The sequence below is a fragment of the Canis lupus genome, chromosome 3, assembly GCF_011100685.1.
Source record: "Canis lupus familiaris isolate Mischka breed German Shepherd chromosome 3, alternate assembly UU_Cfam_GSD_1.0, whole genome shotgun sequence".
In the NCBI taxonomy this organism is placed as follows: Eukaryota; Metazoa; Chordata; class Mammalia; order Carnivora; family Canidae; genus Canis; species Canis lupus.
In genome coordinates, this window is record NC_049224.1 from 24,554,187 (window position 1) to 24,570,771 (window position 16,585).

Below are 16,585 nucleotides of genomic sequence, written 5' to 3' on the forward strand. Positions count from 1 at the left end.
GATGTTATCTTTCTGGAGAATTTATGTAGAAATAGAATCTCCTCTTTAGCAGAAGAAGTGTTCTCATCACTCTATTGCATCAACTGCAATTTCCTCAGTGTTAAGAAATTTCCAAGGTTTTAAAAAATATCTCAAAAAGAGATGTGCAGATATGATTACTGCTACAGAAGGCAAATGTTTCTCATTCTTTTCTGTGTGTCCAACAGTAACATAATTAGCCTTTTTTAGGCCTCTGTTTCTTCATCTGAAAAACGACAGGCTTGAACTAGAAGATCTAGAACTAGATGAGATCTAGATTTCTGAAGTACATAATATCATTCCTCAGCAATGCTGCTTATGAATAAGAGCCCACAACTGCTAGGAAATGCACTCAAATTGCTCTTCCAGTTTTGCGACAGGTTTCACTAAATCAAGCTTTTGATTTAGAATTTATAAATAAATGAGTCTATGATAAACAAGCTGGATAAGATTAAGGGAATAATCTGTGATTCTAAAGTTGAATTTCTGACTAATCTCTTTGGCAGTACATGTTGTTATCCCTTCTGTGACTAGACATTCACTGTTTGAAGCAACGAGCTCTTTGATACTTAGAAATTTTGGATTCTGCTCTATTTTTAAAAGCTACTATATCAGTATTCATCAACTCTTTGACATAGCCATTCATTTATTTTCTAAAAGGCTATTCTATAATAACACTTCCTTTCAGGAAGCCCACCAACTAAGTAGAAGCCTAAATTACTGATAGCAGTAATACAGGGACCTTCCTGTTGGTTAAAAATCAAGACTAATTAAACTAGTGTGCTAAATCCTGGGCTAATAATTATGCAGATGAGTGGCAGAAAGCTTATTTTATTTGTTTTTAGTGGTTTTGTACCTTTAAAATGAAGCTAAGAATAAAACATTCTAGAAAAAGTATTTTTCATATTCGTACTTTAAGGCTGATTTAATTGGCTCTAATTTTAAGAAATATCAATATCTACTATAGAGATAATTATAACTTAAAATATCAACAATCTTAATATTTTAGAATAATAATTTAAAATAATGAGACATTAAAATAATTCCTCTTGTAAAGGCTAATTAGAAACCAATTAAGCATAAGTTTTCAAAATACTTTATAAGAAAAATCCTATTTCTATGAAATAAGCTCAATCTGTACTAAATATTCACCTACATTTTGAATTATGTTAACACTAAAGAATGTTTTGCAATAATGGTTAAAATGCTTAGAATATTCATTTAAATCTTGCTTTATATAGTATTTAAATATTTATATACTTACAGAAAAGTATAATATGTAGTTTTGGGTGATAGAGACTGTGATGTTCAAGTTTCCGAACACTTTGTAGATCTCCTTCTAGCTAGTCAACTTTAAAAATTTTACAGGTTTTTCATAATGATATAATACATATGAGCATGATATAGTTTATTAGACTGGAGTTCTGGCGTCAGCTATTTCCTCAGCAATCCTAATGATGGGGGTAAATTTAAAACTCTGGAGAAAAAGTAATAAAGTAGATTGCCTATACATGAAAATGTAACCTATCAATTCCCTGCAAACTACAATATCCCTATTGTAATTCTGAATATATGTATACAAATATGCAGACGTTTTCCTTGAATGAATACTGTGGGATCACTAAGTGACCTTGGTCTCACTAAACTTTTATCATGCAAGACTGAGATAAAAATGTGAACAAATCATGAGGAAATTTGATGGTTTTGACAATTAATGATGAAAATACATCTACATAATAGAAATGACTACCAAATTAAATATTTAGCCATTTAAACAAATAGGCATTCTGGAAGAATAAATATATTAAATCACATCAATTTTTTTTTCTTGTTCTTATAATAGAGAACGTACACATGAACCTGTACTATCTAAGATAAATTCTAATATTTACTTGTACGATAAGAATAGGTAGATGGCAGAGTAAGTTCAGTAAGTAACTTTCATTGCTCTGGCCCAAATACATAGTAATAACATATAAAATACCAAAAGACAAAGTTATGATTAAATATAAATACATATATCCCATGGACTAAAAGCATATTTTGTCCCTGTAAAAAATAAATTATAGAACCTTGTAAGTTATACGGAAGGTTATTTTATTGTTTAACACATATAAACTTTTTCCTCAGATATATGGAATCTAGTCCTTAATTCGGTATTAAGCGTTTTAGACCTGAGGTTCTTTTTTTCTCTCCAAACTTTAGTTTCCTGAAGATTTCTTACTGAAGCAGAAGGAAAACGATAGTTAAAATTTCTAATAAAAATGGTCTTAATTCTTGACATCAAAACATGCCCAAAGCAAGTGCAAAAAAAAAAAAAAAGTAGAATCGGAGACCTATATGTCGAATGTAGTGAACTAGATTTTAGTTAAAGAAAATACACCATGTAAAATATAGAAAAAATGTAAAATGTACTAATCATTTTTGAAGAGAAATTTTGCCAGATTTAAGATAGTACAATTGTAGTAAAGCTCTGCCTAAAATAGACTGAACACATAAAGAACCCCATCCTCATAGATCCATTATTTAACCATATATTTTCTCTTCAACAATAATTTTCATCCACTTCAAAGATTGGTGAGATACTATGAATAAGAAACAAAATCAAAGACCATTGAATTTAATAAAAGTTTTGAACATTTAAATTGGAAAGAGTAGATTCTCTTTTTAATGAGCTTTCAACTATATTAGCTTTAATATAGTTGAAGTCTTTAATGAGAATGACTTCATTTTATATTGGGTCACTAACATAAAACAAGTACAGCCTCCAAATTTAGCTCTGTTGTGCAAAAGTGAGAGTGTCTGTGATTGTGTGATCCAATATAATTCTAATTAGAATCAGATAAATCAACCAATTTATCTAACCAATATCCGTACATTTGCATGACCCCAATTAGATACTTTCCTATGTCTTTGTCCATCTATTCTAATTTCTTTCCTGTCACTATGGGAAGTGTCCATGCTCCTAGCTAACCAAATCCTGATACTTGTCCATTTGATCCCATCTTCACTTATGAGAGACCGTATTCCAACAATTCTGGCAGCATTTCCCTCCTTCCTTCCTTATTCCTATTAATATACAATCATATTATTTCTCTTATCTAAGAAAAAGAAAACAAAACCCTTGATTCCATGCACCCCTCAAGCAGCTACCCAGGTCTTTCCTTTTCTTTACAGTGAAACTTGCTGAAAGTGCTGTTTAGGCTCTTTGTTTTTCTCCAATTCTCTCCTCTCACTCCTTCTGAACCTCCTATTCCTGCTATCCCACTGAAAATGTTATATTAAGATCCTCAGTAACACTTGTGTCCTACAGTGTTTGCCTGCTACTCCCTGGCTGCTCTCTCTCAGCCTTCTTGGCTGGCCTCTTGGTTCTACACATCCAAGTATACTAGGGTAGAGTCCTTGGATCACTGCCTTTTCTGTCTTCTCAAACTCCCTTGATAGCTTAGCCAACTTTGAACACCTCTTTACTTAAACATCTTCAGCAGGAAGCCCTCTCCCAAACTTCAAATTTGTATACCCAACTCCCTATTCAATATTTCAGAATTAATGTGTGTAACACTGAGTTCCTAACCCTTCCCTTGCATTCTCTCCCTAATTCAGTAAGTCAACTGCATGCCTTCAATATTCAATCCAAAAAAAACTTCTCATGATTGGTGTCTGCCTGTCTCTCAGGACAATATCCACTAGATCAACAATAATACGCTGCCTCTGGATATATCCAGAATCTGCTCATTGTTTATCATCTTCACTGCTATCACTCTGGCCTAAGCCACTCACATCCTTCACTCATTGTTGAACCAGCTTTCCACAGTTCTATCTTCTGTACTTACCACATTATGTATACTCTATTCTCAATGCTACAGTCAGAGTAATCCTGCTAAAATTGTAAGTCAGATCACATCACTTGATGTTTGAAACCCTCCAACAGTTTCCAATGTAATTGATAGCAAACCCTCACTGAAATCCTTACAATAGCCTATAAGGCCCTACACAGGATCTGGCCTCTCTCTGACCTCATATCTCCATTATCTCTATCTTCATCATCCTACTTTACCCATACTTCCCTCCATGCTATTGCTTAAACACATCAAGAAAAAGTTGATGAAAGCTCCTACATCAGAGCCTTCATACTAACTGCTTTTTTCTGCCTGGCATGCTCACCCCACAGAGAGACTTGTTACCTTCTCACCAAGGCCTTTTCTGGTGCCCTGGCTAAAATTACAACCTTTATCCTATTTCCACCCTGACATTTTCTATTGTCCTTCCCTGGTTTATTTTTCTCTTCAGCATTTATCACTGTCTAATATAGTTTATATTCAATTTATTCATCTTGTTATTGTCTGTTTCCCTGACTAGAACTTATAAACTCCATGAAAGCAAAAATATTTGTGTTTTGCTTCCTCCAACATAGAACAGTTTCTGGTACATAAGAGACACTCTGAAGATATTTGCTAAATAAATGAATTGAACACTTATTTTGAGAATACTGGGCTTCTTCCAGAACCATGTAAGTGTCAAATGAGTTCAGGGGCTACTGCCTCTAGGATATCTGTAAGACTTTAGACAAATAATCCATGGATTTAGATCTGAGAGACTGAGTAAGGCTCAGGTACTTTTAACTTAAACTGCCATTGCCCCTTCTCTTCCCCTCTAGCCCATCTCCCCTTATTGAAACTCCTTTTCTGAATAATGAAAGAAGGCTCAACCTCAAGACAATCTGAAGCATTCTGGATCACCTTACCCACCCATAGAGCTCTAGCTAGGTAAGATCTACATGTTAAAGGCAGCCAGCTTTTAGCTGAAGATAACTATCACGAACACATATCTTCCCTATTCATTATGCACCCTTCTTTAATAAGGAATAGTACTCCTGGGTGTGTATGTTTGTACGCATACTTGCTTGTTTTATGAGTTGCTGCATTTTATAATAAATATTAATTTTAACATTAAATACTCTAGGTTTTAGACTAAAAACCCTAAAGAATTTTGTAGAAGACTTTTTTCATAACATTTTTCATTACGGTTTATTATCTTTACAATAATAAGCCCAAGTGAGATATTCAACAAAGGTGATGAATGTATTTCTATTACCTGGAGCCGACACAGAGGGATTAGGCAGTTTTTCTTTTTCCTCATCAGTGCTTTCATCATAGATTGCATCTCTGTCAGCTGTCATTTCAGAACACGCTGTGGTTTCCCTAGAAACAGAAAAGGTTGAATTATGAATTATTGGTTCACCCTGGGCTAGGGATCAAATTTACCAGTAAGTAATAATAAAAAATATCCCTGGAAAAATACTGTAGTTAAACAAACATATATTGAAATATATATAATTAAGATGAAAGCACTTTAAAGACTGTATGTTAACTCTCTTAAGAATAAGTTTCTCTTCTACCTAATTTAAATGTGGTTTAGTGCTCACTGTAATTAACTGTTAAATCAGTTTCTTATCATATTATTCATCTATAAAAATACTATGCTTCCAAATTATTTTCTATGGATCACAATGTGTTCAGTATTTTACTGATCTACAATAGTTTTGCCCTGCTTTTGATTGGCCCCAAATTCTCAGAGAGGTAACTTTCATCTTATTATGAAGATACCAAGTAAGGCACAGAGAGTTTAAAGAACTCTTACTTGCCCAAAAGACATATACTAACATAGACTTATCTGCCCAAAGTCATATACTAACAGATATCAAGTGCCAGACAGCACTTGAACTAGGACTATCTGACATCAAATATTATATTCTTCAGATGATGCCTTTCATAAGCCTGTGTGTTCTCTCAGACTCAGGACACAAGATCCAAACTTGTATCCACTATAATAATTAAGTGGATAAATAATAAATAAAATAATAAAATAAAAATCAGACTCTAACAATTATAATTGTCCAAACCATACAAGGTGTAAGTAACCTGTGATTTTTCCTTAAAAATCAATTACATATCCACTCCCAGAGCCACTTGATTCTAAAATTAACCACTACTCAGACACCAAGATTACAAATGTGCCAATCCTGCAGCTTAGCAGAAGATAAAAGTTTTTTTTTTTAATTTTTATTTATTTATTCATGAGAGACACACACAGAGAGAGAGAGAGGCAGAGACACAGGCAGAGGGAGAAGCAGGCTCCATGCAGGAAGCCTGACGTGGAACTCGATCCCGGGTCTTCAGGATCACAACCTGGGCTGAAAGTGGCGCAAAACCACTGAGCCATCCAGGCTGCCCAGTTTTTGTTACTTTTAATGATGTCTAAGAATTACATAAATAATACTTTAGATAAACCATACTCCAGTTTTAGGATTCAAGTGTAGTTATGACAGTAGCTAGACATAGAGAGATCATGCTGAGAATTCTCCAGCCCAGGGCATCCAACAGCCAGAGCATTCAACTTCAGACTGGCAAATGATCTCATGTTACTAAAAAGCTGGCATCTAACTTTCATTAAGTTTGGGGGAAAATTCCCTTTAAACTTATGTATCTGCCATCTCAAAACAGACAACTCAAAATACCTTTCATGCTCAATGTTCTTTTCTAGTTCTTGAACTTCATTTAACAATTTATGCAAGCTTCTAATCTTCGCTTTCTTCTCATTCAGCACCAGAATAAAGCGTTGATAAAGATCAGTCTCCATAGCTTCCTTAGCACTCACACATTTTTCAAATCTAAAATGTAAATAAACAAATAAATGAATCATCCAGTTTTTCTTAGTATTAATATTATTCAATCCAATACTGAAAATTATTTCAAGAAAACTTTTCAAGGAAAATATAATTAAAAGTCACTTTTACAGGTTTCCATTGATTTAAAGTTTTACACAGATAATTAAACAATTAGAATTTATTGTTTATCAATGTTAGTAATTTACGTAGTGAGGTAAGGATCAATATTGGAAAATAATGCCCAAAAAGATATATATATATATATATATACATATATATATATATACATATATATATACACACACACACACACACACACACAAACCATAAATAAATCTGTATTTTAACAATTCAAAGATAAATTATTTCATGTATTCTTTTAAACGTAGTCTTTTTATACTTCTGTTGTTCTACACAGGTATTCTAGTATTTTCATTATATATGTATTTATGTAGATATGTTTAAATATATAATTTTTCACTGAAAAATTATAAACAAAAATGTCAAAATTTGATACCTTTGATATATATGTCCCTGTGCTTTCAACAACCTTTCTATCTAGAGATACAAAGAATTAGGGCCTCTTATGGAATGAAAAGGAACAAAAAACAGTATATTTTCTGGGAGCAATTACAATACCCTTATAGTAGAATCACTGCCAGGCTGTGAACTCTATAAATGCGGAGAGCAGATGTGTTTTATTGACTGCTTTATCTTTACTGCCTAAGACAGCGTTTGGCATTTGACAGGTGTGGAGTAGCTATTAGAAAAATTAATTGTGTTAATATGGACATCTTATAAGGTAATGGAGAATCAGTGATTCTGAATATATTTTTCATTCCTTTGACAGCTATTTACCATTGTAAGAGCAAAATTTTTCATCTCCTTCAGCTTCTGAAAAAAAAAAACTGTGGTAAATATTAATATAACAGTACTCCTTTCATCAAGAAAATGTCTTTGAGAAAGAAGTACACCAAAAAGTATGAGGAAATAAAGCAGAGCCAAAGTTGAAGAGGGGCTGCCAATATCAATGGCTTATTTTAGGCAGGGACATATCACTCACTGCATTTTTATATCAGATGTGAAATGTTATATAAACATTGTATCTCATCTTCTTGTACTATTTTCTAATGTAACATAGTAACAAAAATTTTAAAAGCTGAATAGAATATACATGAGTATACTATAAGATGCTTTATTCAAAGGCAAAGTAAAAAACCAATTATAAAAATGTACAACAAAAATTTTGGATATTATATAAAATTTTAGGAACAGTAACCAATTAGTTACTTACCTGATTTAAATGTATTTTAATTTCCATTAAATAACTTCAATAATTATTAATTGAAAGATTATGTGCACTTAACTAACAAGCACATTTCAAAACCTTTATTAAAATTAACATTTGATACAACACATGGACAAAAATGAAAATATCAAAATACAATATTATATAATTTGTCTAAAGAATATAGTTAATCAAAAAAAAAAAAGAATACAGTTAATCACAGCTACACTGTCGAAGGTAACATGTCTGTGATAGAAGAACAAACAACAGAATAACTGTCAACCTATGACTTAACCGTGCTTGGTTTTAGCAAACCTTTAAGATTTTCTTTCAACCAAACTTCCAATTATCAAACTGGATAACACTTTATAGACAAAGCTAGGGAGCGGGGGTTGGCTGGCACAGAGTATTATTGTGAAGAGTACAAAATTTATTCTCAATTATGAACTTATCAACAATTTGGAGAACACTATTCTTCTCTTAAACATTTAGTAACTAAGAAGTACATAGCATCCTTCCCATCTCATTTTTAATGCCAGTCCTCTCTTACAGCATTATGATGTTACTAGACCTTCCACATTACTTGCCTTCTGTCAACTTTTCACTGAAAGAACTAGACAGGTATTAGAAGATGAGGCCATTTAGTGAAGGAAAGATATGGGATTCACTGCTAAGTCAGTGATATTAAAGGAGAACTCACATACAACTAGATTAGACCACAACTAGTCCAAGAATCCTCTCCAAGGCAAAACTCAAGCCTGATGAAAACACAAATAACATTGAACAGGAAAGGGCTAATCATGTTTCATCCTTTCAATAGTGACTAGGACAACAGAACAATAATATTAAGGTTAATTAGTACTCTAGGACTGACATATCTAAAATCTATGACAAAAGAATAGTAATTAAAAAAATCAAAAGGATAAAGACTAAATAAGGAAAATACTGAATATTCAAAATAAAATATTTCTATACAGGAAAATAAAGATTCTAAGAATAACATTAAAAAATAACAAAAATAAGAGCAGAAACAAGGCAATTTCATGCAAAAATATAATCCAAAATAAAACAGATTAAAAGATAACCCAAAATAAAACAGCAGATATGTAAATGTGAACATGTGGTGCTTAGAAATAGTGCAGTAATCCTCATATTTACAATCAACTCTAGCCAAATTTATATCCAGGTCAGGGATGTACACAGCAAAAGAAAATGTGAATAGAGTTCAGAGGACAAAGAATGCTAAAAAGAACTGGAAAAGAAAGCGGTGGTAATGAGATTTAATAAGCCTTTAAGTACTGAAGAAGATGGTAAACAGCTGTTCCTCATCCTCTCTGACGAGAGAACAAGAGGAAATGGCCTTCAACTATACCATGAAGGACTCCGATTACCAAGAGATGGAAGGAAGAATTTTCTGACTGTGACTGTTCTTAAACACTGTAATGGGCTACCAAGGGGAGTTGAAGTTATCTCCTGAGGTCTTTAAAAATCAGACTGAATTCATCTGGATATAATGTGATCCTAGCTTGAAGGCAGAGAGATGAAGTAAAAGAGCTTTCAAGGTCTCTTCTATTCTATTGATTCCATGAGTGTCAACCCATTTCAATCTGCCGAGAATTGCCTCCAATTATAGGTTTAATAACTATAACTCAGAATAAAGCTGGAGAGTTTCTAACTTGATGTCTGAATGCAAAGAAAAAAAGACGTGTTTAGTAATATGGAACTTGAGAGTTGTATTTGAAATTAAATAGGAAAAACAAGTAAAATAGATATAGCTAAAAATAAATAAATAAAAATAAATATAGCTAATAACTTACGGATTCACATACAATATTTCTAATGTTTCCTGCTTTACCTAAACTATACAAAATTAAAATGATCCAGTAATGTCACTTGTTCAAAATAGAGCTAAGACCACAATTACTAGTTAATAAAAAATAACAGCAAATATGTTAAAAGTCTGCATTTAGTTACTAAGGCTCATTTTTTACTCATATTGTAAATCCTCATTCCTTATTCAAACTTCATTTATTCTTTACTGTCATCCTATATGAAAATAGCTTTAGCGTTGGTTCTGATTATAATTATACATATTTAAATAACAAAATACATACAAAAATATCCCCCAAAGTCAAAAAAGAAATTTAACCCACAATTTCAGATATATACTATTAACATTTTTTTTCCTCTAGATATTTCTATCTGAAGATACATTTTGCAAAAACTGGCATACTATTCCTTTTTTTGGTAACTCACATTTCTCCTCTTAACATATCATTAACATTACCATAGTGCAAGCACATGTGTATATGACTGCTTTGTGTTCATATAATGTCACATTGTGTATTAAATTTATTTAGGACCTAGCTACCACAGTTTCTAAGGGAATTCTCATCATCTATTTTGTGCTGCTTCCCTCCACCACCCCCCCAAATGCATACACAGTCTGAAACAATGATGGAGAAGAAATGACTGGGGAGCATAGGTGTACACTGATATAAGAGTATCAAAGGCTGTCCAGAAAACTGAACTGTGGCCAGTTCTAACATGATGGTCACCACTCTAATTTAGTTACCTAACTCAGTATGTTCATATCCTGTTTCTAATTTCTCCAAAAACTCTTGAATAGTACTAGTGCCATATAGAAGGTGGAGATATAACCCTTGGCTCATTTTCTACTCTACTAAAGCTCTAGAAAAGGAACATATAAGTACTGCTTGGCCATGACCAAGAAATATTACAGCTCCTTAAAATGGCCACCTTCTCCTCTGATAGGAAAGAAAACCATTTGGGAAATTTGGAAAAGAGATAAAGCTACTAATCTAACATCTGGAATACAATCAAGAGCATAGATTTCTCTGGAGCAGGCTCATTTTCCTGTTTTGGAGGCTACCGCAATGGCACAGATCTTCAAACCCTGAAGAAAATACGTGACCCTGTATTTACAAAAAAGAATAGCTGGAGCATAATAAGACTAGTGATGAGAGATATGGTTGTGCTTTTGATTAAACAGGAAACGTTTTGCTGCAATAATGTAAAAGCAATTTCTGGACAGTTCAAATCAAGCTACTGAGCACTATCTATTATACACACCCCTCTGTCACTGTCTTACAGCACGGGGTGCATTTGTCTCCACCATTTCATCTTTGTTCCCTGCTGCTTTCCAGTCTATGGCAGTGGTGCTGAATACTGATGAGATAACACCTCTTTCAACCTCTGGCAGACATTTTAAAGCAATTTGTTCAAGTACCAAGTACCCAGTCTGCATTTTTGTGGGCAATTTGTGGATCAAATTTCCCATCATTCTGAGGGTATTTTGAGTTTTAAATATAATGGCTTATCACGACCACAGTATGCCTGCTTTAATTTGACTTATTTCGTATATAAAAAAAGCATATCCAAACAACAGATAAAAACCCAATACCATGCTTTCTAGCACAGATATCTGATATTGATTCACACTAACATGATTTTAAGGAGAAAGAGGAAGAGAAAAATTAACTCATTTCTCCATATGGTTTCCTAATATTTATTTACACAGTTGTGATTTGGTCTCATTTTTATATAATTGGAGATAAATATTAATTCAAAGATAAAAGAGAACAAGATACTTTCTTAATCTAATAACTGAGAGCTAATAGTCAAGTTTTAGGTGTTAAGTTTACATGTCTTACATTAATAAAATAATTGGATATATAGAAACCTAATTTCTTCTAGTCAAAGCCCTTTTCACAGATATACATTGAGAATGATAAACCCTTCACATTTTTCATATACTCTGACACTTACTTACCAATGTCCATATAAAACAATCTGAAGGATTGTCCTAAAAAAAACCCCTAAATTGGAAAAATTGTTATTATGTTCTAGAGCTACTGGTTTGAATCTATTGGAAATACTGAATATAATAATATTATTATATACATTCGATTTAACTCTTTCAGATGTTGCCATGCATATACATACAAACACATGCATATGATGTTTTATGTCTCTGAAGACATATAAATGTCACAACATTTATTTTCTTCAAACATCTTTTCCATAACAGAATAATATAAAATACTGGCCCAGATCATGATACAGTTGAAAAAATGCATAATAAGAAGTGAAATGACTTTCTTCATCATTTTATTATTTTTACTTTTCTTCATCATTTTAAAAATAAGAGGCAAAAGAAAGGTTTCTAAATGCCTTATCTAGTAATCATAATTATATCATCTTTTTAAAATGCTGGTAGCATTTATTTATTCAGTGAGCAAACTAAGTCTATATCAGGAGCCAAAGCACACAGCACCTGAAATGGTTACCATTTACATAAAAATTCCATATAGGTAATCAACTGGCATATTTACATTTCATGTCTCTTTTTTATTCATTGTTTGTCCTATAACTTGAGATAAATTAAATCTTATAAATATCAACTTCCTAAATTTTTACTAATATTAGTGGTTTTTTATTCTCATTCTCATTTTGATTCTCATTGATTATTTTTTATTGTTCATTAGTTTGCTGGTGCTACCAAATACTAATAGCTTAAAAGTTTTAACAGACTCCAATAATGTACAATAATGGTCAATATTTTAATTTAATCATATTAGGTAAAGATTTTATGTTAAATATGTGCTAGTACACATATATTATAAACTTACAAAATAAGTAAATCTATAGCAATATAAGGAGAGCTTAATGTTTGTATAGTATAAGAACATTAGCACATACCGCCCTTGAACATCATTCCAATCTCTCAGAAGCCTTTCATTTTCCTTCTGCAGGTGCTCATTTTTGGCTTGGTTTTCTGTGATGGTGTCCAGGCAATCACAAATAAGTTTTCTAATGACCTCACCTGGATTTGCAACTTTCTCTAGATTGAAGGAACCAAGTCTGAACTAGAACAAAAGGAAAACATTATTAGTTTTGGGAGAATATCAAAATCGAGTGGTCCAGTTTTAAACATACATAATTTCTTCTGAGGGGGGGAAAAGTACAAGATATAAATACAATGCATTTATCAGATATAAATAAAGTGAAAAAAAACTGGATAACTTTCTACCTTCTTACTGAAAGTTTATCATGTAAATCAACATAGAACCCAAGAATAATTTGTGTAAGTGGTAAGTCACTCTCCCACCTCCTAGCAGAGAAGAAAACTAAACACACCATATAAGCACACTATCATTTGTTCACTACAACTTAATTTAGGTCACTACTCAGAGTAAGAAAAGGAATTATACATGAAGATTTTTAACTGTACTTTCTGTTAATAGTGGTGATAGAATAAGTGATAATCTATTTCTGAATAAAGAGCAAAATTTTGGCAATAGTTAAGAGTAATGCAGGATTTTGGAAACTGATAAACCTGGTGGTACCACTCAGTAATTACTTCTGTATCAAAACCCAATAAATTACAAATAATAACATCTAATGTCAAGTTTGTGTACTTCTTCATAAACCTAAGATTTGCAAAAACATATCCTCTACTAGAAGGCACTTTAAAATAAAATAGTATAATACAGTTTCATTATAGTCAGGGAATTTAGAAGGGGACATAGGTTCTACTCAACTCATTGATAAATAGAGATAATAAAATATAGTGACTTAATCTTAATTATAATTATCCTTACTATTACAATTATTATAACTAAATACAATTTTAAAAATGATGATTATAGAGTTATCATGCCTTGCAGTTGAAATTTAACTAGAGCATAAAACACATACAACTCATCTAATCATCACCAAAATGAAACTACTATATCCACTTATTAATTAAGTAAACAGAGATTCAGAGTATTTACCTACAGTACTGAAGGAATACAGTCAAAATCGTACTATGCTAATTGAAAGTACATTTGAGGAAAAAAGAATTTAAACATTCACCTTCTGAAGTTTCTCTTAATGTAAACAAACACGCATATACACACACACAAAAGGCAAAGATCACTAATAGAATACAAAGAACATAATTTTCTTGAGTTGATATAAAGAAGAAAAATTAAGCTTATTGTTATATAATAGGTAACTCTATCAGTAAAACATAAACCCCCAAAATGATTCTGTATATTCTCATTATCACAAGGGTCAGGCAGCTTTGACCAAGACATTTTTAGAAAGGAACAAGTATTTCATTATATGAAAGTTTTAACAATGCCAAATGGATAATGGCCACATTATGCCACATTTTGATCCTGAATAAAGTAATGGTAAAATACAAATGCACAGATAAGAATAAATCCAGCTGCCTACTCTTCTATCTTACATGGCAAACAAAGAAGGGACCAATTCTAAATCACTAATAAACAATTTCTTTCAAAATATCATTCAAACATATATTCAAATTCTAAAAGAAAATTCTTAAATCTTTTCTTGCTTATGCACTGTAGAATAAACTTAAAATGTTATTTCTTCTTAGGAATACACAACTATTTTCTGTTTCTATTTTCGAATTAAATTCACTACATTTTGGTCCTTTAATGGGTGTGAACATGTTATTCTAAACAATGAAAATATACAAGAAGCATCTAGAAATTCAATCCAAGAAAAGAAATTTACTTGAAATATTCAACTCACTTCTTAGAAAAATTTTGGAATAAATGAAGAGTAATTCTGCTGGACCATACTTCCTGTAATACACACCGTTTAGAGCCAAGGCACAAAGCTCCCTTCTACTTTCACTGCTGCTTTTCCAGTCTTTCTGTATCATTGAAGATGTAAGGGGACATATGCACTGAGCTTTAATCAGGGCCTTCTATCAGATATAATTAAATAAGAAGCAAAAAGTATTTCTGCACTTTAACTCTATATCAAGCTAAATTTTTTAAAGATTTTATTTATTTGAGAGAGAGAAAGATAGAGAGCGAGCGAGCGCACGAGCAGGGGGAGGAGCAGAGGGAGAGGGACAAGCAGACTCCATGACTCCATGCTGAGTATGGAGCCCAATGCTGGTGGTTGTGGGGGCACTTAAAGCCAGGACCCTGAGATCATGACCTAAGCTGAATCAAGAGCCAGACAGTCAACAGACTGAGCCACTGAGGTGCCTCAATTTTTTTTTTTTCTTAAAGAGAGAGAACAAGCATGAGAACCAAGAGTTGGGGAGATGATTTAGTAGTAGGGAAGGGCAGAAGGAGAGAGAGAGAATCTTAAGCAGGCTCCACACCCCAGGGCAGAGCCTGATGGTGGGGCTCAATCTCATGACTCTTAGATCATGATCTAAGCCAAAATCAAGAGCCTGACATTTAACCAACTGAGCCACTCAGGTGCTCCTATATCCAGCTGATCTTTATACTAGCCCACTTATAAAAAGTGGAAACGTTAAGAAGTATTATTTTTAAAGCAAGCAAATTTGCACAAAAGCTACATTGTATGGCTGGGTTGGCTTAAAAAACCTCTACTCCAGCTTTTGTTTGATACAGAATGCTATTAGCATAGCTTTTCTTTAATTATTAATCCTATAATTTCAAAATAATCTACAATATAAAATAAGGATTTCAAATGGTAAACCAGAATCAGAAACCACAAATAAAAGGCATCCCGAAAGTATGTCTCTCCTTATGGGCATGGTCAAAAACGTTTCTTTTTCTAGTCAGTTCTCAAGATCTCGTGGAGAATTGGTACATAGACCTATACTAAGCACTCCATTCAGTCTATAATCTAAGACTTTTAGGCCACATCTTTATTTTTCTGTGTAAAAAAGTTGAAAACAATCAATTTTTTAAATGTTGATAATCTAGTACAGTAGGGTGTACTAGTCGGTTCTAAGTCATAATTTTAGATAGCAAAACAAGCAAGTAATAACATCTTAAAAATCCGATCTGCATTAAAAATTCTCAATTTCAGAAAACTTATCCATTTTCTTTAGCCAGTGCATTGTTTATTCCAGATATCTGTCTGGATATCTGTCAATTCTTAAATCCAAGGTTAAATGCCATACCTCCTTACCTACCACTTCAAAGCCCAGGTCAAGTTCTCCATAACTACTTTTGCCTACGCTGACCTCTCTATTCTTAACACTTCAGAGTTTGTCTCACAATTTTTCCCCCTGTCATCTTTTCTAGCTCTTTAGGATCAGAGGCCCTATCTTATATTTCTTCCACTGCCTCCACCGTGTCTTGCACAGCCCTAGACATATATTAAGCACTCAATAAGGACTTCAATTTTTTTATTGGAATGGTCTTTATTAATAAAGGAATATGACTATAATGGGGTAGGCAAATAAAAACGTGGGACAATGAGGCACCTGGGTGGCTCAGTCAGTTAAGTGTCCAACTTCTGAACTCAGCTCAGGTCTTGACCTCAGGATTGTGAGTTCAAGCGCTACATTGGGTGCAGAGCCTACTTTAAAAAAAATGGGATAGTGATGCTGTAGACACAAATTAAGAAATATTTTAAGTAGTTTAAGAATAAAACAAAGTTTTATTTTATTGAATAATATAATTGAAACAAAAAGTGTTTGTTAAAAACTACTACATAATAGCACAATACTGTGATAATCTATATGTTTAATAAAACCTACATAGATTTTTTAAAAGAATGTTATGAAGTTATATACTCAGTTTTCAGGTTCTTTAGAGTGACGAAATGAAAGAGAATATATAGTACTAGTAAAGTACACA

At 32.6% G+C, this 16,585-nt stretch overlaps 1 protein-coding gene across 7 annotated transcripts in view; it reads right to left on the reverse strand.

The window, feature by feature from the left end:
- The window catches only part of XRCC4 (X-ray repair cross complementing 4), a 232,192-nt gene that overhangs the window by 122,922 nt on the left and 92,685 nt on the right, over window positions 1-16,585 (reverse strand). For all 7 annotated transcript variants that reach the window (XM_038532412.1, XM_038532413.1, XM_038532414.1 and 4 more), the window contains 3 exons: window positions 12,696-12,862; window positions 6,536-6,688; window positions 5,113-5,219 (listed from right to left, as the gene is read on the reverse strand). In XM_038532412.1, the coding sequence (XP_038388340.1) occupies window positions 5,113-5,219; window positions 6,536-6,688; window positions 12,696-12,862 (427 nt within the window). The remainder of the gene's footprint in view (window positions 1-5,112; window positions 5,220-6,535; window positions 6,689-12,695; window positions 12,863-16,585) is intronic.